At 43.2% G+C, this 24,037-nt stretch overlaps 1 protein-coding gene and 1 long non-coding RNA gene across 3 annotated transcripts; one reads left to right on the forward strand and one right to left on the reverse strand.

Annotated features, from left to right (window-relative positions):
- Nucleotides 1-3,208: 3,208 nt before the first annotated feature.
- On the reverse strand, nt 3,209-8,697 carry LOC113833479. The gene is made up of 3 exons (XR_003481174.2): nt 8,493-8,697; nt 7,125-7,273; nt 3,209-3,259 (listed from the first exon to the last, which is right to left on the reverse strand). It is a non-coding gene; the product is annotated as an uncharacterized LOC113833479 (long non-coding RNA).
- A 126-nt stretch (nt 8,698-8,823) lies between these two features.
- Nucleotides 8,824-22,482, forward strand: Rwdd3 (RWD domain containing 3). 2 transcript variants are annotated; one of them, XM_027395611.2, is made up of 4 exons: nt 8,837-8,963; nt 19,177-19,661; nt 21,890-22,005; nt 22,104-22,482. In XM_027395611.2, exons 1-4 carry the CDS (start codon nt 8,879-8,881, stop codon nt 22,216-22,218), a joined length of 801 nt encoding a protein of 266 aa, XP_027251412.1. In that variant the 5' UTR covers nt 8,837-8,878; the 3' UTR covers nt 22,219-22,482. The 2 variants fall into 2 exon arrangements, with proteins under 2 accessions (XP_027251413.1, XP_027251412.1); XM_027395612.2 differs by lacking the exon at nt 22,104-22,482 and having other exon boundaries at nt 8,824-8,963; nt 19,177-19,614; nt 21,890-21,966.
- Nucleotides 22,483-24,037: the final 1,555 nt, after the last annotated feature.

Below are 24,037 nucleotides of genomic sequence, written 5' to 3' on the forward strand. Positions count from 1 at the left end.
GCGTTGATTCACTGAACCATTCCTGAAGTCCTTTGTGTGTGTGCATGAGTGTGCACGCATGAGCACGTGCATGCATGTGCCTATGTATGATGTATGCATATGTGTGCAGATCACCAGCACCCTATTCCAGAACTTGGTAGCCATTTTCTTTCTTCAGTGATAATCCCTGTGCTATGGTTTTGTCCTGGGGGGTGAGTTGTAACATCAACTTTTACAAACAATTCAATCCAGACATTATATCATAATATCTATATATCTATATATCTATATCTATCTATCTATCTATCTATCTATCTATCTATCTATCTATCTATCTAATGAGCTTAAGTGACCATGAGTTACACAATAAAAGATCTAGGAGTGTCTTAATTTTTTCTTAAGATTTATTTATTATGCATACATATTATGCATACAGTGTTCTGCCTGTCTACAAGAAGAGGGTACCAGATCTCATTATAGATGGTTGTGAGCCACCATGTGGTTGCTGGGAATTGAACTCAGGACCTCTGGAAGAGCAGCTAGTGCTCTTAACTTCCAAGCCATCTCTACAGCCCCGAGTGTCTTAATTTCAAAAGCTATGTTTGCATTGTTTTACATGAAGAAGTATTTTAAAGTGGCTTAACTACTTCATTGTTTGTTTTTTTTGAGACAGTATTACTATGTGACCCTGGAGTCTGCTATGTAGACCATGCTGGCCTCAAACTCACAGAGACCACTTGCCTTTGCCTTCCAAATTCTGGAATCAACTGTGTTTCCCACCATGCCTAGGGACTTAACTATTTTAATAATGATTAACATTAACTAGTATAGCAATAAGACATGACACCTTAGCCACACATTTAGGTGAAAATATTTCATAATTCTAGCCTGGGTCAGGTGCCATACAATTTCTTATGTAAATAACATACATAGATTCACCCAGGAAGTGACTTCTAGTCTAGGTCCAAGAATGCCCAAATTCTATATTATGAATAGGTTCTAATGACATTAAAGTCATGCTTGCATATACATATGGAGAGTTTCATGGCAACTGTGCCAACTATTCAAAGTGAAGTATGAGAAGTCTGGTCTTCTCATCTGTCCTGTATATTGCTGTGAAGCTTAGCGTGGAGAAAAACCATCACATCCTTTCACCATTCCTACGTCCTTCATTACTCCAAAGGTGAATCAAGTGAAGACTTGGGTAGCGATCTGCTGTGACATTGCTGTGTGTCAGTATGTCAACATGTTCAAGAGATAAGGAAACAGAGTAGAAATCAGACCGCAGGTGGTAAGAGCAGGAACCCTAACCTGTTTGTTTATACAGTGTATTAAAGCACTCATTCAGTCATGTGTGTGAATGCATGCAAGCGTGTGTGTGTGTGTGTGTGTGTGTGTGTGTGTGTGTGTGTGTGTGAATGTGCATGTGGAGGTCAGAAGCTGACATCAGGTATCTTCTTCAGGTATAATCTCTTCCTTCCTTCCTTCACTTATTTATTTATTTATTTATTTATTTATTTATTTATTTATTTATTTATTAGTATCTTTTATTTTTTGAGTCAGGGTCTCTCACCAAATCCAGAACTTGCTGATTTATTTAGACTGGCTGTCCAGTACACTCCAGAAACCCTCTTGTTTATGTGTCCCCAGAGCTGGGATTATAGTTGGGTGCTATCACCGTGTCCAGCTTTTTACATGAGTGCTACACACACTTTCTTGTTTGTGCCATCTCCCCAGTTCCCATCATTCATTCATTCTTGGTTCAGTTTACAATTGAAAGCCTTTTATTTACAACTGGAAGCCTTTTATATGCTAGGAACTGTGTTAAGAGTTGGAGGTGCAGCTGAAGATGCCATAGAAATACTCCTGTGTCTCATGGAATCTCTCTGTTGTGGTTAAAGACACATGAGCAACTACAGTGTGGTCTGGCAAGTTAGAAACACAAGGTGATGGAGAGATGGAGGAGGGCTCCTAAACTCAGAGTCAGAGGGAGTATGGGTTCAGCCTCAAGAATGAATGGGTGGGGACTGGAGAGTTGACCCAGTGATTAAGAGCACTTCTTGCTTTTGCAGAGGACCAAGGTTCGATTCCTAGCACCCACATGACAGCTCATAACCATGTGTAACTCCAATCCCAGGGGATCTGACACCATCTTCTCGTCTTCTCAGATATCAGGCATGGAAGTGGTACACTTACACACATAGGCTAAACACTCATACACATAAAATGAAACAAATATGTCTTTAAGTATTAAAAAATATAAAAATTTAAAGTTATAGAAATAACTTAGATTTTAATATTTAATTAAAAAATTAAACAGGGAAGCCAGGTATGGTGGTGAACACCTCTAAATCCCAGCACTCAGGTAGCAGAGGCAGGAGGATCTCTGTTAACTCTAGGCCAACCTGGTCTACATAGTGAGTTTCAGGTCAGTCAAGACTGACTATCAAAAAATTGAAAAGCAAAACCAAAAAAAGAATGAATGAATGAGGTGCAGGATAGACACATGGTTCAATGGCTAAGGTTCACACTGGCTGCTTTTCCAGAGGATCTGAGTTCAATTCCTAGCACCCACTTGGTGACTCAAATCCATCTGTAATGCCAGCTCTAGGTGGCCCAACACACTGTCTGGCCTCCGTGGGCACAAGGCGTGATGTAGTGCTCAGCCTCGCTCGCAGGCAAACACCCAGTAAAGAATGAATTAGGATTCTTTTTTTTTTTTTAATTCTGTTCACCATTCATTTAGTATTTTATTTTTAAATTTTACTTTACATACCAACCAGTTTCCCTCCCCTACTCCTCCCATTCCCTCCTCCTACTTCCCTTCTCCCCGCCCCCATCCACCTACTCCCTGTCTCCCTTCAGAAGGGGGAAGGCCTCCCATGGGCGTCAGTAAAGCATGGTATATCAAGCTGAGGCAGGACCAAGCTCCTCCCCTTTGCATCAAGGCTGGCCTAGGTTTCCCACCATAGGGATTAGGTTCCAAAGAGCTAGCTCATGTGTCAGGTATGGGTCCTGGTCCCACAAAAGACCAAGCTACACAACTGTCACCTAGATGCCGAGGGCCTAGGTTAGCCCCATGCCGGCCCCCTAGCTATCCGTCCAGAGTCCATGAGCTTCCACAAGCAGAGGTCAGCTGTCTCTGTGGATTTCTCCATCATGATCTTGACCCCACCTTGCTCATAATCTCTCCTCCCTCTCTTTGACTGGATTCCTGGAGTTCAGTCTGGTGCTTGGCTGTGGATCTCTGCATCTGCTTCCATCAGTTACCGGATGAAGGCTGTATGATGACAATTAGGGTAGTCACCAATCTGATTACAGGAGGAGGCCAGTTCCGGCTCCCTCTCCACTACTGCTAGGAGTCTTAGCTGGGGTCATCCTTTAGGCAGAAAGGTGGTGAAGCATCTTAGGAGAAGACAGAATGGGTAAAAAGGATGCTAATACAACCCTCAAAGCTGGGTGCTTCATGTGGAGGTATGAAAGTCTGACATAATCCATGAAGAAATTCATGGCTCATCAATAACTCAAGGGCAAGGAGAATCACATAAATAAAGCGGGGTTTTAGCTGAACAGTAGACCAAGCCTCTGTCTCACACTTCTCTGTATGTGTGTGTCCATGAGGTGGAGGCTGGAGATCAAAATCAAGTCTCTTCTTCAACTGCTCACCACTTTATTTATTTATTTATTTATTTGAGACAGTGTCTTTCAATGACCCTGGCACTCACCAATTTAGGTAGACTGTCCAGTCAGTGAGCCCAGAGAACCTACTGTCTTTATATCACCCCACCCTCACCCAGTGCTGGGATTGCAGGTGCATGCCACAATATTGGCATTCTCCATGGAACTGGGAATTGAATTCAGGTCCTCGAGCTTGTATATTAGCTACTTTGTGGTCTGAGTCACCTCCACCCTGAGCCAACCCCTAGCCCAGAATTTTATTCCTAAAGATAATTTATTATTACTATGCATGCATGTGTGGAGGTCAGCACAGCTACTGGTAGTCAGACCTCCAAGGGATCCAGGATTAAACTCAGGTCACTAAGTTTGTGCAGAAAATGTGTTCACCTGCCTAGCCATCTACCTGGTTCGAATTAAGAAAAGTATGTATCATCAGAGGAGAGGGAGAGAGGGAGGGAGAAGAAGGGGGAGAGGGGGAGGAGAGGGAGAGAGGGAGGGAGAGGGAGAGCTGAAATGGGTGTTACTCGGTGATGAGAGTGTAAGAAGAGAGATTTTCATTTTTTTTCTTGACTTCTTCCCACTAAAAACTGAACAACATTACAAAATTACAAACCAGCAGGGCAATACAGAAACACTCCCACAAAAGAACTATTATTTGGATCCAGATTGTGGCAAAAACACTAAGAAAACAATGCATCTTTGTTCCTTTTCTGGGAAATGCATGGTCCCTGGGAAATTGTCAAGAGGCAGGCAGGAAGGCTCTTCTGCTCTGTGGTTTTCTGCTGGTGATCAAATGTGTTATCTTCCAAGCCCATCTCTCATGCTGCACTACAGTCACCGATCCCCAAGAAAGCCTGTGTCATAACTATAGCTTCCTCAGAACCCAGTGCAACATTAGCATAGCAGAAGCTGCTTGACACAGGCTTATTGAAGAATGATGGCTGAGGTCTAACAACCACCTCCCAACATCATTAAATTGGTGATAAAAATTTTGGCAGACACATACAAAACTTCTCACTCTGTCTCTCCCCTTCTTCTTTCTGGGTCATGGAAAAGCCTTTATCACAATAGCCAAGACAGGTTTCCTAGGTCCTCTCCATGGACCTCCACACATCTAGCAGGGCTTTCTTTTGTCATTTCATTACAGGAAGGGGTGATGCCCCAAATAGATTAAATGCCCACCTCCTGGGGGACAGGGAGGACTGTGTTTCATATACCCATGGATTGTCTGAAACCTCATTAAGTGGCAAGCATATACTAGGTACTCAAAAACTCTAACAAGAAAGCAATTTTATAAACAACTAATTATTTGTTCATTTGTATCAACAAATATTTATTGAATTCCAAATTTAAGAAATTTGAACTCTGGGGCTGGAGAGTTGGCCTCCTTACTTGTCCATCACACAGCCCCACCCATAGCTCCCATACTATTATTGAGTAAAATGTCAGACTGTCAGTGTTTAAGGTGAATCCACTTTCTTTATTTCTTCTCTACCTTGTGGGCTTTCTTCTCACTATTTCCCCTTCTCTTCCCCCTCCCTCTTTCCTCTTTTCCTTTCTCTTTATATTTCTTTCCTTCTTCTATGTGTTTCTATTTGTTTGCTTTTAAGAAACCCAGGCCCTAGTTTTGCCACTCTGCTCTGGTGCCTGCCTCCACCTCCTTCCATTTTCAATCACCATCTTGCCCAAACAGCAGCATTTATAGTTCCTTTCTGAAAAGGATTTTTAAAATGCCACACAACCCTCAATCTTCACCTCAGATAATAAAACTGGCTATCCTAGTCCTATGCTGTGGCAAAATTTAATTAATAAAAAGGTTATATTTGCAGTAGCAACCAAAATTAAGTATTGGGTGTTATTTTAATGAGAGAAACCTTAAAACCCCGATAATAACAATGAGTTATTTTGGATAACCCTGATAAGCATTGAATTGTCCATGGGCCTCGCCCCTGGGTACAGTTTCCCACAAAGCAAGCTGGAACTGTTCTGATACCATTTGTACTTAGGAGCCAAGGACAGGCAGGCAGCAATGCAATGCCGGAGTGAATACGGACTATCTGGACATGGTGCCGGCATATCTTTCCCTGAAACAGAAATCTGGGTCAGATTCTCAGAGAATTTAGTTATTTCTATTTTGACCTCATGGGGAGAGATAATCTTGCAACTTTGGCCCTTTAGCAGAACAGAAAGATCGATGGCCAATTAACAGCACCCATTTGTGCACTTCTGGAAGCTTTTAACTTTCCTGAACATTACAAAATTATCCCCCTCAGCAAGTTGTGGGCGGTAGCGTGGTTTGCTCATTCCCACTGCTTTCAACCGTGTCGGACGTTGAACTTCACTCTGGCTAACAAAATGTGGCAATTCTTGTACCCTTAACACGGTGAAAGAGTTTGTGTGACTGCTTGCAGATTGCGTTTACTTATCTAGATGGAAGACTGGAGGCTGTGAAAGCCAGGGCCTCTTGCTTCATCCTGTATCCCAACAACCAGCTTATAGAGCCAGGTCAAGTCACAGAGAATCCATGAACATTTAGAGAAAAGAGTAAACCTGGGAACTCTTTAGGCAGACACCGTTGCTTGAATCTTCTGGTTAGATTGACTTAGGAAGCTGGTGCTTTTTAACTTTAGGGGCTGGGGATGGAACTCTGGACCTTGGGTAGCCCACGGAAAGTGTCCACCCCCGAGCTACATCTTCAGCCTGGGGATTTTGAAAGTATTTTTGATGTTCTCAGATCATAATTTTTCTTACTAAACCCACTCAGCTTTTTCCTGGATCCTAATATTTCGCCTATCCTAATAGTCCTCAGCTTGTGTATTGTTATTTGTTTGGCCAACTGGGTTTTGACTTATGGTTTTAGACTGAAGTGTTTCTGTTTACATATCACCCTTGAGACAGTCAGTAGAGCTGGTCTGGGGAAATTAAAAGAACTACCTGTTTACATTGACTTCCTGGATTAGAGGTTTTAACTGGAGGTGAAAGAGTTCAAGCCCTTTCCCATTCTAGTCTTGGGGAACCCACTCTTTAGGACAAGTGCCTGGAAAGATAATATTGTTTTAGCAAATCACACACTGGTGTGCGTATTTGTGGGAGGTGGGGATAGCAGTGGATAACACTCACACTTTAGATACCCACTTCACATTTAAATATTTAGAATTTCAGTAGCCTGTGACTGGAAGAGAATTTATTACAAGAAAAATGATTACCGTGCCGTGGATTCAGAGAACTGACATGTACCTGCTATTTTCTTAGTGTGAGAAATATCAAGCTGACATTACACTGTCTGTGTGATGATTGCTTCGAAATGTCAGAGTGCAAGAAACATATTCATGGGACTTCAGTGGCTCAGGATAGTGTCAATTCAAAAGACATTCACATCGACTTTTTATTTAAACATGCTAAATGAAGTATGAAAAGCAGGTTAAGGAACCAATGGAGGAAGGAAAGCAAAGCAGAAACCCACTGACCAGAAAATTTTAAGTGTGATAATAGATGGCTGAGCTTCTCCATCAGTTCCCACGGACCCCTTGCTGACAGCTCTGGCGATCGCCTCCTAAGACTGATGACAACTGGAACCACGCTGTTCATGTTATTCCATTCGTATCACACATCGAATCTGAAAAATTAAAAACAGGATGAGGGCTATTCAATTTTTGTGTGAACCATCTTAACAAATATGACAAATAACCAAATTAATATTTTCCCATCACTTTTCATAGAACATTTGACTTCAAACTAAAATTGAATAACTGAGAGATATTGTAAATTAAAAATGTATTCTGTTCCCCAAATCTCTCTAGCAGTTAATTATGAACTCGCTGAACTTGCTTGAACTGCTATTTTGGAAGTAACTCAAAGGAATTATTTTTTTCTTCCTTCTAATACAAATTGGCCACATTGTAGATAATTATGTGTTTAAATAAACTTTTATCTTTCTAATTATGTGCACAGCATGGCTCCTAATTGCCTGGGGTCACTGAAATCTTAGGGTGTCCCCAGGGAAAGCTTTTCTTGTCTATCTCGTCAGATTTCCTTTTTCTACTTGGAAGCCAATCTCTCTTCCCTTTTCAAATTCCCCTTTTTAGCAACAGAAATGATGATGGCGGTAGTAACATGGGTCAGGTGCAATTATTCAGACTTTTTGCAGAAGTCAGTGACAAGAACCCACCATGGACCCACTTAAATTCTTTGGTGCACTCACAGAAGGTTATATCTGATACAAAGCAAAGGTGTGGGACCTCCTGATCGAGCAAGCAGCTTGCACCTGCAGAATTTAAAATTTCTTATTCGAAAATACAAAGACAAGTCAAACACACAGCCAGAACCACTCACCTCATGTCATTAATTTTGTTCACTAAAATCAAAGTGGAAACAGGATGGGTTACAGATTGCTATTCTATCGTTATTGCTCATGTTTTGACGTCTAGGTCAACATTCAAAGATGGTGGCTCACCCTGAAACTTCAGGAGTCACAACGGTCATAGACACATTATGTTGTATGCATCGAATATCACCCAAACAGAACCGAAGCGAACTACTGAAAAGCTAGAGTTTATGGCCTTAGACCACCCCATGATAGCTAAGAATCTCAGTCCTCACTCTCCCTTTTGGCATAGAGGTCTCAGCCCCCAATTTCTGCATCTTTCTGTACCTTTGACCTTGTCTGTAATCCCAGGGTCAGTGACCAGGTCAGCACCTTGGAGGTCATTCCCAATGTCTTTTCCGGACCTCCCTGACCTTGAGGGTCAGTAACAGCAACAGGAGGGTGGAGAGTTTGTGTTTTGCTCACTGTGAGATCTCGGACACAAAGTTCAAAAGCCCCGACAAGGGCTCACCTTGGTTGGCCTTTCTTGTTTGCTTAGGTTTCTTTTACTCTCCCGGCCTCCAGTCTAAGATAGGTGAAGCATGGTGGGGTGGCAGAGTGGGTGTTCTAGTAGAGAACTTGGGACTCTACAGTTCCCCGTCAGCTCTGGAAAGCAGCAGGGGGGCTGCGTGGTCCTCAGGGACAAAAACTGGAGCGAAGGAGCTTTAATAAGTAGAAGGACCTGGGAGGAGCTTCCAGGCATTCTCCCCGCCCACAGACACGCCCACCTCCCACCCCGCCCCGCCCCACCCAATCCGCAGCCAGCCCTGCTGTGAGGCCGGGGCGCCCCCTTGTGGCCGTGGGCGCGCTCTGCACCGGGTGGCGGAGGAAGTGGCTTCAGATCCTGGCCACGCGAATATGGCGGAGGCGGTGCGGCAGGAGCTCTCGGCGCTGGCCGCGATTTTCTGCGGGCCTCACGAGTGGGAGATGTTGAGCTGTTCAGGTGAATATCCTGCCTCCCACCCCGCGGCCACAGCGGGGAGCCGGGGCCCGGGAGTCACGTGGCCGAGGGCAGGCGTAGGAGGCGAGCAGGAGTGGAGAGCGCGGCCTGCGCTCGCACTGCCTTCCCCTGGACTTGCCCTCCGCTTCCTCTGGGCTCTCCCCACAACTACACCGCCCTCTTCATGGAAGTCCGGCTCCCCGCAAATCTTCATCGCCTCCTATAAGCCCTTGTCCTTGACAGCACTTCGCTGTTTTTGGTTGTCTGGGACGGGAGAACAGTGCCAGCCACGAGGAAGGCAGGCAGCAAACAGTTGTTGGGAGTGGGCAAATGTTTGGATTCTCCAGAGTTGATTGCCTTAAATTTTTGTTTTTTGATTTTAAAAAGTTTTTCTTTTTACCCTTCCCAGGCTGCTCAAAGGGGGCAGCCAAGTCCCAGACTCTTGCTGGGCTCGTTAACCATGCAGCTCACATTTATGGACATCTTCCCTTCTAACATAGGCATGATACCTGCCTCTTCTCTGAGAGCTTATGGAAAGCTTTTTATTTATTAAAAAAAATAGCGAAGGCTTACTTCGTTCTTGACTTGGGTTCCATTAAGGAACCCCCCCCCCCGCCCACTTGTACATAAAAAACATGTTGTGTGTGCATATGGATATTTTCCCTGCCTATATACGTGTACCGTGTGTACAAGGAGGCCTGAGAGGGTGTTCAGGAGATGGAAGCTACAGAGGGTTGTGAGCTGTGCCATATGGGTGCTGGGAACTGAACCCCGGGCCTCTGGAAGAACAGCAGGGCTCTTAGCCATCTTCCCCGGCCCCGCATTTCCCCTTTGGGAAAGTGTGTTGATGAAGATGATCCTCACTTTCCCTTCAGCTGTCAAAAGTGTCATGTACGTTTTTGAGGACAATAGGAGCTATTCTACTATTCCAATGTAACTACTATTGAAATTGCCTTTCTGACCATACATGGGTTAACCTCTGAGACGATAGTGTGAAATGTGATAGAACTAAGGAAGCAGTATCTATGATTAAGAGGGCCTTGGGTTTCCATATGGTAAGTTATTGACTCCCTGGGAGTCAGCACAGTTTCTTTTACTCCTTGCACACACCCATCTACAGACATTCTTGATGCTCTGTGATGGTTCAGGTACTATGAACCTTCTGGAAAAATGGACCTGCTTTCTTCTTTAGTGCCTAGACCTGTCTTATGCCTCTTTGAAACTTCCTTAAAACCCCTATGAAAGGCTTTATCATAGGGATTTGCTACCTTCCTTTGATTGGGTAGCAGTCCTAATTAGTTAACATCTCCTCTGTCTCCACAGTTCTTTATTGACAGCTGCTTCTGCCTGAGGCAGGTATTTAAAGACACTAGTGTCTTTGCTTTGAGTTATTGTATCATGACTCACTTGCAAATATCTGGGAGAAGTGAACATGTGATGTCCCAAGACATCTTAAAAAAATGGTGGTGGTTTGCATTTTGAGTTCATGGTTAACTATTAAACACTGCTGCTAGGTCAGAGAAAACCCCCCAAAAAGTAAGTCCTGAGAGAAAGAGGGTTGTTTCTTAATATTGAGAACACTAGCCCATTATCTGCTGTTAAATTGAGCAAGGCTTTCAAGCCATGCCTCCTAACTAATTTAATTCAGTGTTCTGGCATCAATAAGTAGTTGAATTATAAAAGAATCCAGTGTAACAACTTAGGACATTTTGTTACTAGAAGGTTCAGTGGAGATTAAAACAATTCCACCATTGAAGTGGGGATGTTTGATACTCATAGCTGGGAACCGTGAGTAAGGTAGGGGCTTTATCAGAGCAGACAAAATGTAGCAGGTTGTATTGTTACCACTCACACCCTCAGTTTGGGTTTGAGGGTGTAACTTTGTACCCCATCATTTCTTTCTTGACCTCTGCCAAATTAGTTTCTCCTGTTTTCAGTGGGATTAGAAGAATATTGCAGAGAGCCTGCATTTCTCTGTAAGACCATCCAGGAAGGCCAGCTCTTAAGGTCTTGAATTGTAAAGGAGATTAGTGGGGATTAATTTATGTTAAGAATTTGAGGGAATCTGTTTACATTCTAGCCACTCAGATGTTGGAGTAAATCCGCAGGAAGAGGCACTGTGTGCAACAATCTCTTGGGGGTACAACTCATGTAAACACCGTATTTCTAGCTGTGGGAAAGGAGTGAGGAGGGGTCAAATCAGGGATGTTCTGTTCCTCTCCATCCCAAGTGTCAGCCCAGGTACCAAGGTCTATGTGGTCACCTGACAGCTGCCTGATCTTTACAGGAGTCTTATTTGATGAGAGTTTTTTCTGGCTTCAGTTTGCATTGAAAAGTCACCGATGATCAGAATGGTTAAATAACCAACGAACTCCTCAGGGTGGGGCTTGGCACTGTGTCATGTTCCTCTGTAGTGATGGGACTGGTGCAGGAAAAGTTATCAGCAAAAAGTCTATGTATTGAAAAAGAACAGTTGAGCATCCAGAACAAAGGTATGGGTGGGATCCAGCTTATATTCAGAACAATTCAATGGTGGCGGTGGCAGTTCACATTCCCTTCATATATGTGTGTGTGTGTTTGTGTGTGTGTGTGTGTGTGTGTGTGTGTGTGTGTGTGTGTATTTGAAAGAAAATGGCCCTCAAAGGGAGTGGCACTATTAGGAGGTGTGGCCTTGTTTGAGTAGGTGTGGTCTTGTTGGAGGAAGTGTGTCACTAAGGAGGCGGGCTTTGAGGTCTCATATGTATGTTGAAGCCACATCCAGTGAGACAGTCTACTTCCTGCTTGCCTGCATATCAACATGTAGCAGCTACCTCTCCAGCATCATGTCTGTGTGCATGCCGCCATGTCCTGCCACGGTGATAATGGACTGGCCCTCTGAACTGTCAGTGAGCCACCACAATGAAATGTTTCCTTTGTAGAGTTGCCATGGTCATGGTGTCTCTCCACAGCAACAGAAACCCTAAGAGACAGGTGAAACTGGAATTGTCTGTTTTCCTGGGGAAGTCATGGAGAACACATTGCTGTTATGAGTGCTCATTGTTAATAGAGTTGCCACTTAGAAACAACCTCACAGACTTAAAAGTTGCAAAATGAGAGAACTAGGAACCCAGCATCTCATAATGGGCTTGCAGTAGCTTCCGAGTGGGTTTTTTCCTTAACACGATGTTCAGATTGGATTTCACCTTCTTGTAAAATCATTACAGTTACACAATGACTCGTTGTCGTCTGCTGATTGTCAGGGCTCAACTCACCTCTCTAAAACCCACATAGCCTTGACCTTCGTTGCTAAAGGATGGGATTGCCACCTTTACCGTCCATTCTTTTTAGTTTTGTTTCCTTCTGTAAGGACATTTAAGCCATGTGAAAATCTAGCTAGAGCATAAAACAAGCATGTATGTGTGTGTTTTTGTGGCGTGGAACGGGAGTCCGGTCTCTTGAAGCAGGAAGAGTGTGTGGGACACTTTTGAGCACAGTCTTCGAGGATATGTAAAAATTGGGGAAAATAAAGCAGATACAGAGAATGTGAGTTGGATATGATATGTAAATGGTTTCTCGATGTTTATGAGAACTCATTCTCATACATTTGGTTTACTTTCCCCAGAATCACTGTGATGACACTGTGTATGTCTCATGGTTATAGGCAATAAAGTAGAGAGAAACTTTCAAAGTAGAATTAGGATGTGATCTAGGGTCTAACTCAGTTTCTGTAGTTTGAACTTCTGTTATCTGCACTGTGTTAGAAATGTGATTGTTTTCCTGTGTCATTAGGAAAGGTTAAGTTTGACTGTCTGAATACAGAGCCTGCCTATGTAGCCCACTTTGGCTGCAAAACCTGAGTCCTCCTGCCTCAGCCTCCTCAGCTCTGGCATTATACGTGTGCCTGGGCTAGGAAGGTGTCTTTCAGTTTGGGCTGTAGTTACAAAATCAATATTGTTTCAAGGCAGAGTGACTTGTGCAAACAGTGAACATGGATATGAACTTGAAGAGGGCTTGGACTAGGTAAAAACAGTCTTGAGTCTTAGGAAAAATTTCCTTTGGTACGGCAAGCATGAGTTCTTTAGGATGTAGTCTTATTGAGAATATAGCTGTCCTGGAGTAGGGGACAGGGGCAGAGATGAACATTAGATGTACAACTATCTCTGTTATATATTCTCTTGATAAACTGTCAATAACTTTAGTCCCAAAGCAGATAATAACTTTAAAGTAGAACAGTTTTCTTTTTTGTTAGGAAAATAATAATAGGTGTAGCTCAAATTCTAATTTGTCTTTATAAATAAAAACCTGAGTCAGATATAGGGGTTAATGCTAAAAGATCAGAGAAGCAGAGCAGCCAGTCACTCACCAGTTCTTACCTCTACTTAGGCAAATAGTGCCATTTTAGTTCGCAGCTCCTGTGTATGTGGGGCAGACACTAGCCAGTGAGATGAATCATTGCAGTTTTCCTTGTGAGTATGTAAGTCGTGGTTTCCTTCCCTGCTTTTCTAATTTAGAACCAGGATGCTTCACTCCCATGGCTGTTCTGTTTGCTCTCTGGGACCAGAAAATAACAGAACAAAAAAGGAAACTTGGTAAGGCTTTGCCTGGCCTCTCACACCTTTCCCCGGGCTGCCCATTACTGGAACATGCTGGCTTTTTATGCAGCAGAATAGCAGTACCACAGTAGCTGCTTTGGCTACTGTGCAGCCTGTCCTCACACATGGCTGGCTTAACACAACACATCTTTAATGTACTGACGTTCTGAAGGTCGGAAGTCCAAAGCCAGTTTTCACCTGGATAAAATCAAGTGATACTCTTTGCTCCATCCAAGCCCCTGGGGGAGTCTGATTGCCTGCCTTTCTCAGCTTCATTGCTATATACCTGTGCTGCACCCTCTATTACCAAACCCTGAAGCAGAGCTTCGTGCCCTGGTGGATCCATTTCTTTCTTCTTTGATGAAATCTCCATCCCTCTTTGTCCCTCTTCCTCCCCAGTTTAAGGACACTGAGGATGGTGTTTTTCAGTAATTCAGGGCCATTTCCCCAGGCTAGAACCCTTACTCATGTCTGCAAAGGCCCTGCAGCATGCAGGGGAGTATACTCACAGGTTCAGGGAACAGGTGCATACATTCTTAGGTCTGTGACTTAGCATGCCATAGATCCAAGGACTTCTGCACCCATGTGACCCATGGTTATAAGCCAACAGCATAGATTTAAGGCCTATACAACTATAAAATTTGTTTCTTATTAAACCCTACATTTTGGGATGGCAATATTACTCTTCAAAAACAAAATTGGAATACTTCAAGATAGAGAATAAATTAATTTGGTTTAAGTATAATAATTTTGGATCTGAAAATACCATGATAAGTTCAGAGTATAATGGACATCATAAGGTCATTGGTAGAGGGGAGGTGTGGTGGGAAAAACTCAATGATTTGTTACAAGGAATTACAGGACTCAGAAAGTCTGTTAAATGCAGTTCCATTTGTTAGATACTAGCTGGGGAGAGATGAAGCAGTCAAGAGAAAGGTACAGGAGAATCCATGAGCAAGATGCTGGGATGTGGTCCTTGGTAGACTTGTACAAGCATGCCAGATTCTCACAGTGCACGGTGGTCCGTGAGAAGGGTTGCCAACTGGGGATGTGCACTTTTTCCTGCACAACAGTTAGGAGCTGATTAGTAATGCTTGAGAGTGAACCTTCAGAGAACAGTGATGTTAGGTGGCCCGAGACAATGCCATGGGGCTTGTGTAAGCACACACACTCGTATGGCTGACTTCAGCCTCACAACAGCATGATTCTCAACAGTCTCACGGTTAGGCACAACTCAATCAGTTGGTTGGGACTAAAGCCCTCAAGCATACAAAACACACTCTTTTCAGGCAGAATCTTCCAAGGACTCAGGCTTATCTCTCCATAGGTAGCCATGGTCCAGTCCTGAAGACAGGCCTTGCTTGGCAATGTGCAGACCTACTAAGTTCTCCCCATTCTTCATAGCATTTTAGAGGTCATAGGTCATGTTTGAGAATGGCACTCCTGAAAGAAATGGCACCAGAAGTGACATTTAAGCAGTCATGGGGAGGCTGGATCATGAGAAAATGGAATTGGTGGTTATCATTTTAAGGAGATTGGTGGTTCAGGGGCAGAGAGACCTAGAGAGATGGGTCTGAAGCTTGTTGAGGGATTGGCATCAGTTTTTTTGCTGTGTTTTGGAATTCTTTTTAGAACATTTTCTAAGTGAGAGAAAGAAGCAGATAGTTAGGAAATGCACAAGACTTTTTATAATGACTAGAATAAAACAGTGGGGGTGGTAGGATTTTCTGTAAGGAAAGACAGTTCTTTCTCAGAAGAATGAAAAGGAGAAAGCAATACGGTGAGAGATTGATGGAGCCAAGTGATTGAGGAGCTGCTAGGCAGTATGTAGCAATTGTGGTTTCTGGTCCAGGGGCAACTTCCCTGGCTTTAGCAATAAGGAGACAGCACCCCCAAGTGGCGATAGAGAGTACTGCTCACTGCACACCCAGCATGCTTGCACACATTCTTCTAGTTCCATATCTCATGGTGTACTTTGAGCAGATACCTCACAGGGAAACGGCAGGAGCAAGGGATTATCTTGGCTCATAGTGAAAATACAGTGCGTCATGGCGGGGAAAGCGTGGCAGTGGGAAGGGCTCCCAACTATGGCAGCAGGAGCTGAAGCTGCTTTCTCACACCTTAGGAAGCAGACTACACAGGAAGTGGGGCCAGACTGGAAACTTCAAGGCCCATGCCACAGAGACCCACTTCTTCCACCTTTCTAAAGTTCCACAGCCTTCCAAAACAGCGCCACCCACCGGAGACCAAGTGTGCAAACAGATGAGCCTGAGATGCACATTTTACAATCACATTGTAGTGCACGAGGTAGTGTGCAGGTGGGCATACATGCATCGTTGCACACCATGAGTCTTTGTCACAGCTGAGGGACACTGAACTTAACCCACAGTCAGTAAGTTTACCTTGATTTAAACCTTAAGTGCTATCAAAATGTCATGATAAATACCACATAAATGTGTACAAATTTAATGTTTCTGTATATCTGGTAAATACATTTAATAAAAAATATAAACCTTAAAATGTTATGAAAGCTGCTAGAATTTTTCTCAGCTGTTGTCTTAAAAGAATATGCTATCTTTATTGTGCTGGTCAGAAAACACATGCTTTCTGACCCAGAGGAGAGCCTTTCCAACTTCCAAAGCTATTTGCACAAAGGTATCAATGCCCCACAGACACTGAGAGACCATGGGTAACTGTCTTCCAGCACACACACAAATATACACAGACACTTACACACTCTCTCTCTCTCTCTCTCTCTCTCTCTCTCTCTCTCTCTCTCTCACACACACACACACACACACACTCACACTCACACCAATGCTTAAAACTGGGTGTGGTGGCTCATGCCTTTAATCCCAGCCCTTGAGAGTCAGGATGGTCCACAAAATGAGCTCCAGGCTAGCCAGGACAACATAGAGAGACCCTTTCTTAATAACAAACAAAACAACAAAGTCCCTGAAAAACATAAAAAGAAAAAGGAAATTCTATATTCATGTATCTCTAAGTGAAGACTTTGCAAGTATAGAAGTCTGGGAATATCCCTTATAATAAGAGAGACAATCCGTAGTCTGTAAGGTTAAGATATCTTTATTCAGATAAACACCAGCTAAATGCAAGCCAGAGTGTGCCAGGGACAGCAAGTCAGGCAGAACAGAGAGAAAGGCCCCCATGTGCCTTGCAGCCCCTTAAAAACCTATCACAAGTCATCCTGACCTCATGGGTGTGGTCAGGCACACCTGTAGCCAGCCCTTAGGAGGCGTGGTTATGGTGTCTCCCTACAATTCCCTTTTAGTCTAAAAGAGGATTAAAACTTTATAGTGTAAAGTATCCAAAATTAGCAATCATAAAGTTGAAATACAAGAAGATGCAATAATCCGCTATTGCACATCCTATGTCTGTTTCAGCTAAACCCTAAAGTCATCTGAAAGGTGGTGTCCAAGCCTGAATGCCTCCTTCCAATCCCAACTATAAGCAATAGTAAGTTATCCCTAACTAGGCTTACACTACCCTAATAGACAATAATGGGGGAAGAGGGCATAGTATCCTCCAAGTTACTTCCTGCTGAAATGGGACATGGGTAGCCTCGTGGGGTCCTGTGGGAAGAAAATGTTAGTATGGTGAAAATCCCTAATGGATTATATCCAGTCCATGTTAGATGGGATTTGCTTGATTGAAGATCTAGGTTGAAATCCTCAACTTGATTGAAGTCAGTACCCGAAGTTCTGGTCGGAGTGTCAGTTGAAATGGAGTAAGTTGTATCCAGTGCAGTCCAGAAGGTATGGCCCAATTTCCTTCCGGAGTGTCCAGGGATTGCTGTCAGGCAGGTCTTCATTGGCTGTGTCAGGTGAGGCCAGGCACACCTCACCTGTCTTAGGAGGAGTGGTTACGGTGTCTCCCTACAATCCCTGTCTGCCCTTTATGTCATGTTTGTAAACCCTGGACTGAGCCATTGTGACAGATCTGTGTCTTACCCATTGTTTTCCAAACAGCCCAGTGTGTGGGGTGGACGTGTGCCCATTGGATGTTTGTTGACTGATGAATGAATGAAGATCTTTATAAATTCTGCCCCTCTTTGAGAGAGAATTCAGACTTGTTGGGTGGTTGCTAACGAGTCTGTTCAGCCTGGTGGTTCTGTGTAGTCTGCAGGTGCGTAACAGTCCCACACAGCAAAAGATATAAACTGGACTGACATTTTCAGAGACTATTTTGACAGTAAAATATACCTTTGGAAGATGAACTCAGTGAGAGAAAGAAGAGACTTGGAGCTGATGAGGTGGTTCAGTGGGCAGAGGCGCTGGCACACGGCTCTGACAATCCCAAATTCAATCCTAGAGTCCTCCAAGGAGGTGAGACAGAACTGACTTCCTGGGTTCTTCCTTGCCCTATACACATGCCAATGATAGTAATAGTAATCCTATTACTATTATTAGTAATTAGAGGAAAGAGGAACAAGGAGATTTGAAGAGTGTGGTAGGTTTTAGACACACATAAGCTGTTAGGTTTGGAAGGTTTTTTTTTTAAATTCTATATACATTACATACATAAAAGACAGCATTATATCATCTTTGGAATGGTTACTGCCTGTGATTCTATATGATGTCTGAAAACAGTAGTTTCTTGCAGCTGGTCTTGACACCCATTAAAGAAAGCCTCTGTAATAGATGTGTATGGCTCTCTCTGAATCTGTGTAACAATGGCTTTTCTATGCCATTGGTATCAGATGGCTAAGAAGCGATTTTAATGTTCTGTTAGGTTTAAAATGGGGGATGGATTTAGGTCTCCATTGTTGAAGCTGTGAAGCAGCCATCCAGATATGGGGTCTGGCTGCTTCTGTGCTGAGAAATAGAAGAAGGGCACATGGAAAGAAGGCAGAGAGGCAGGCTCACCTCACAGCCACACATCTGGACCCAGCTCCCTCCTCCACTCTCTGATCTGGGCACTTCTGTCCCCTGCAGAATGAATTAGCTTGACATTTTATCAGCTTTTTGGAAAGTGGGGTGAAGCGATGTGGAACACATCAGAGTGGTGAAGCCGAGCAGATCAGAAAGAGAGCAGAATATTTCATCTCATCTGCTAGGTGTGCTTCCTGCCTTCTCGGGGAGCCAGCAGAGGCTAAATGGATGTCTGCTCAGTTTCGGTTCATCTCGCTGCCTCCGCAGAACGCTGATAGGAGTATGGCCAGTCACTTTCAGTATCGCACCCAGCCGTCAGTTTCTCATAACTGTGCCAAACCAGGACTCTATGTGACTTCCCATAAGAACTTCAAGTGGACTTCTTACATATTTTCTATATACATCACTGCTCCATTGAACACCTGTAAGATTTGATTCTTGATTTTCATAATTATTAGTGAAATATGGCTAGAAGGAAAGAATCAAAACTACTCTTTTGGTAACTTAATAAAAATGATTGATATAGAGTATCAATTGCAAGTAGGCTTGTGTGGTGCTGTTCATATGTGTTTATGGTTGGGGAAATGACCTGTAAATCACAACTTTCTTTGTATTTTATGTCACTTCAGAAAATAACTTCAAGTTTTCCCATGAGAAATAAATTGAGGTTTAAAAGGGAGAATTTTTAACCGATTAGTATTCCATTGAGATTGGATTATGTACAGCTAATAATTATTTTTGGATGTCTTCCAGAGACAGATGGGGCTGTCTTTAGAATTCACACGACAGCTGAAGGACTGGTGGGCGAGGATGTGCCCTTAGAGCTGGTGTTCCATTTACCAGCCGGTTACCCTTTGTGTCCACCCAGCATCTCAGTTAGCTCCACACATCTGACCAGGGCCCAGTGTGTTACTGTGAAGGAGAAGTTACTCGAAGAAGCCAGGAAGCTATTATCAGAACCAATGATTCACGAGCTGGTTCTTTGGATTCAACAGAATCTCAGACACGTGCTCAGCCAACCAGAGGCTGCAAGCAGCAGTGAGAAGGGCACTTGGCCAGAAAGTGCAACTGATGACGGATTGTGGCTAACGCTTTTGCATTTAGATCACATGAGAGCAAGGACTAAATATGTCAAAACTGTGGAGAAGTGGGCTTCTGAGTTAAGGCTGACAGGAAGATTGATGTTCATGGGCAAAACAATACTCATCTTACTGCAAGGAGACAGAAGCAACATCAAGGTGCTCAAAAATTTAATGTAGAATAGGAATCTGCCTACTTTCTGCTACACATGGTGTATCTTTAAGTGTGTTTTATACCAATGGGATAGAGGAAGCATGGTGTTTGTGCTTACCCTATGATCATGTTAAATGGTACTTTGGTGTGTTTTTTTAATTCTTTAATTTTTATTTATTTATGTGTATGGGTAATTTGTCTGCATGCTTGTCTGTACACCATTTGTGTGTCTGCTGCTCACAGAGGACAGAAGAAGAAGGTATTGGACTCCCTAGGATTGAAGCTGCAAATGGCTGTGAGCTGTCATGTGGGAGCTGGGAATCGAACCCAGGTCCTCTGGAAGAGCAGCCATGCTCTTAACCACTGAGCCATTTCTCTAGCCATCCCTCAGTTCTTTGTAAAGATGAATGTCTAGTTCCTACAGTAACTATAAACTGCAAAGTAAGTATAAGATTATAAACATTATATTGTAAATGTTATGGCACTTAAGGTGGTAGTTTTGAACAATATTTATTTGTATTTTTTTATGTGTATGTGTGTTTTGCCTGCATCTATGCCTGTGCACCATGTAGGTGCAGTGCCAGAGGAAGCCAGAAGAGGGTGTAGGATCCCTTGGAACTGGAATCGCAGGCAGCTATTAGCTGCCAATTGAGTACTGGGAATCAATCAAACCCAGGTCCTCTGAAAGAGCACCGAGTGCTCTTAACCTCTGAGCCATCTCCAGCACCAGCACCAGTTTTTGAAAAAGTCCCATGACATGTATTTGTTTTGTATTAATGATAAACTGCAACTGTATAAATGAGCACTAAAAGCTTGCACATATTAATTTTTCCATAGCTCAGCACAGCAAGGAGTATGTTTGGGAGTAGCCTGCAAAATTCCTAACTTGCAGGCACTTAAAAGTGCATCCTGACACTTGAGTGCTGCCTCTGTAGTGCCCGAAAGGAAGGTTTGTCCCTTACAGGGGAGCCAGGCTCAGAAGAAGCAGGGTCGTTAGGACTGTCAGCTCATCACCTCCTTACCAACGTCTTTCCACCTGACTTGTCTCAGCAGTTGCTTTCAAGGCCGTCATCCTAAAGCCCCCTAGCCTGCGTTATGAGGAGCTAGACAAGGAAACCTGCTTATTATGTTTTAAACCTTAAAAGAACTGCAGATCATGTAGTAAGTGTTACACTTCCAGATAGGATGGGCCAGGCACAGTCACAGAAGGTTTTATTTAAAACAGATTTAGCATCAACAGCCTGTGCTCTTAGAGCTTCACCGAATAACAGCCCGGAGTTTTTCCAAGGTGGGTTCATACCACAAACCTCCTTTGACATTTGTTTAACCAGGTCAATGCTAGGTTCTGGTGTAGATAGAGAAGGAAGCCAGACTTAATCTATAGCATGCAGTGGGGCCTAGCCAAGGAACCCCAGATTTTGAGGCAATCTGTATATCTCTACTTTGCTCCTTTAGGGTAACATACTAGATGACGAAAATGGGTCCAGGTTCCTTGCTCACATTTGCCTAAGGCTCTGGTTGTCTGGGACCAACTAGGGCACATTAGGATAAATACGGTGCTTTCCAGTTGCCATCCAGATGGAATCGTGAATTACTAACATGTATTTATTTGTTCTTACCACTACAGTTCCACTAGTTCAGAGAATCTTTTCTTTGATTTCTCTAAAATGTCATTTTACATGACTTTCTCTATTAAAAGTTTTTATAAGATTGTGTGCTGGGATCAGGAATGTGCAGGTGCATTTATAGGTGGACAGGAGGAGGTGTGTGCCTGATGGCCCCATTCTGGCTAGCTTGGCAATAACAATGTTGCCATTACTATGCCGTGTTCCATGCTCTGAAAGGCAGTCATTCCTGGAGATGCTCTGTGCCTGTTGTCCCAGCTTCACCAGGAGGTGACCCTGTTGTAAGTCCAGTTGTGTGGAGTCAGTTATCTAAGGCACAGAGCTTAAATGACTAGTTTGAGTGACTGCTTTAAACAGTTGAGGGTTTAAATAACCCACTCTGGTAGCCGTGCAGTCCAGATTTAAAGGCAGCCACTTCGTTATTACTGCTCTTTACACCTGCATTCCATGGAGCAGTGTTGGCCACCTATGTGAAGACCATGTAAGTCTTACTGCTCCATTCTTAGAATGCTCTTTAAGCAGCAAGATGCTTGTGGGTATGGCTCCTCTAGAACAGGACTGTGCCGTTCAGCCTGAGCTCTGCACTTAACATACCGATTATCCTTTAGGAGTACCTGGTTCTTCAGAAAACCTCCAAAGTAGATGTGGACTCAAGTGGAAAGAAATGCAAAGAGAAAATGATTAGTGTACTGTCTGAAACAAAAGTACCAACGGAACACAAAAGGTATAATTTAGTACCATTGCAGATGCAAAAGCAACTGAATGGGTAATTATCCTCTGACAAATCTCCACATATTCATGAGCTTCTCTTGTATAATGCAGGTTTCTGGCATTCGAAGTCAAAGAGTATTCAACATTGGAGGAGTTACAAAAGGAATTTGAAACTGCAGGACTTCAGGGGCTCTTCTCAGAATGTGTGCTTGGGCTGGTAAAATGAAGTGAATGACAGGAGCCATTGGTAAAGCAGCCGCTTTGTTGTTGAGTTTCCTCTGCCTTTGGGGAGGGGCTCATTGAAGTAATCATAAGAGAGCAATTTAAAGTTTCTCTGTAGCAAAATTGTTCCCATTCCCCGAAGAAAGCGAGTTCTGTTTTATAGGATGTTAAACATGAAAAGACCCTATGTATTCTAATGTTTGCTGGAAAAGACTGGGTTCAATGGATGGATTATCTGAAGGAGAAATAAAAAAATCTCGACAGTAAATGAGCTGTTGTTTTTATATAGACAATTTGTTTAGAAGTCTGCAATTTTCAGACTAATTTTCTTGTAATTAAATGATTTCTTAAAGTGGTTTGTTTTCATGTTTACTTTCTCATGTTTACGTTTTTGGCATTTAATCATGATTCCTCCCCATTCCGCTTATTATGTCTAATGTTTTAAGTTGAATGTTGGGAAAAAAATCTAACACCAATTTCTTAGTGCAGTTGTATAAATCACTGGATTAAATACAAAACCAAGAAGTTTTACAGAACCCAGTTACTTCTTAAGGTTCCAGGGTGACATGGTACTACTAGCTGTAAGACTACATAGTAAGTTTAAGTTAAAATTCTTATTTGAAAAAAACATAATTTCTGGTTTTACAAAGGAAATGTGTTCAACAACGTGAACCTGGTTTTCTGGATAGGAAAACCAAACCAAACCACAAAAAACGACAGCTGTTAATTGTGAAACCTTTCAAATAATGATAAAATACACTTATTAAGACTAAGAGGAGGTAAACTTACAAAATAATTATTTGTATTAAAATTTATAATGAAAAGTAAGAGGGCCCCTGGATCTGAGAAGGATATTTATGTACATGAAGTCACCTGAGCTTCTAGAGGAAGAGGCAGGGATGTGGAAGAAAGGTGAGGAAAACCCCTCTCTCTGCAGCCTGTGGAGAGAGGTGCCACTGTAGTGCTGCAGTTGGTGACTCGGGAACCGAGCACAAGTGCTTGCATGCATGTAGGAGCATGTGTGCACTTGCCCCATGCATGGAGGCCAGAGGTCAATGTTGTATGGCATCCTCAATTCTCTATTCTTTCTTTTTTATTTTTCAAGACAGGGTTTCTCTGTGTATTCCCTGGCTGTCTTGGAACTCACTCTGTAGACCAGGCTGGTCTCAAATTCAGAGATCTGTCAGCATCTACCTCCTGAGTTCTGGGATTAAAGGCATGCACCACCACTAACTGGCTGTTATTTTATTCTTAGTTAGAAAAAAAATGGTGTAATTTTACTTTTTGTGTATGGGTGTTTTGCCTGCCTGTATGCCTGTGTGCCACATGTATGCACTGCCTAAGGAGGCCAAAAGAGGGTTGGATCCTCTGGAACTGGAGTTACAGGGATTGTGGGGCCTAGAAACAGATCCCGGGTCCTCCAGAAGAACAGCTAGTGCTCTTAACCAGTGACCTATCTCTAGCTCTTCTTAACTTTTTGAGACAGAGTTTCTCTCTGAACTTGGAGCTCACTGTTTTGCTTGGCTGGCTGACCAGCAAGGCCCTGCTCTGGGGTTACGGGCATATGACACTGCCAGGCTTTTCATGAGTATTAGGGATTTGAGTCAGGCTGTCATATTTGCAAAACACGCACTTTACCCAGCGAGTCCCCTCCCTGGCACTGTAAGGAATGTTTCTTGCCATTGCTCTTGTAGGACCATGATGCTCTTCTTCTTCTTCTTCTTTTATTTATTAGTTCTAGTTAGGGAACAAGCTTGTTTCACATGTAAGTCCCTTCTCCCTCTCCCTCCCCTCCCCTCCCCCATCCCTCCTCCCCCCCCCCA

This window comes from Cricetulus griseus (genome assembly GCF_003668045.3).
Source record: "Cricetulus griseus strain 17A/GY chromosome 1 unlocalized genomic scaffold, alternate assembly CriGri-PICRH-1.0 chr1_0, whole genome shotgun sequence".
NCBI classification, from domain to species: Eukaryota; Metazoa; Chordata; class Mammalia; order Rodentia; family Cricetidae; genus Cricetulus; species Cricetulus griseus.

Excerpts from the sequence above, each read along its gene's own strand:
- Rwdd3 (XM_027395611.2), top strand. The coding sequence starts at position 8,879 with ATGGCGGAGGCGGTGCGGCAGGAGCTCTCGGCGCTGGCCGCGATTTTC. Across the intron at positions 8,964-19,176 it reads GGAGATGTTGAGCTGTTCAG|AGACAGATGGGGCTGTCTTT; the intron begins GTGAATATCCTG and ends GATGTCTTCCAG. Across the intron at positions 19,662-21,889 it reads GAGACAGAAGCAACATCAAG|GAGTACCTGGTTCTTCAGAA; the intron begins GTGCTCAAAAAT and ends ATTATCCTTTAG.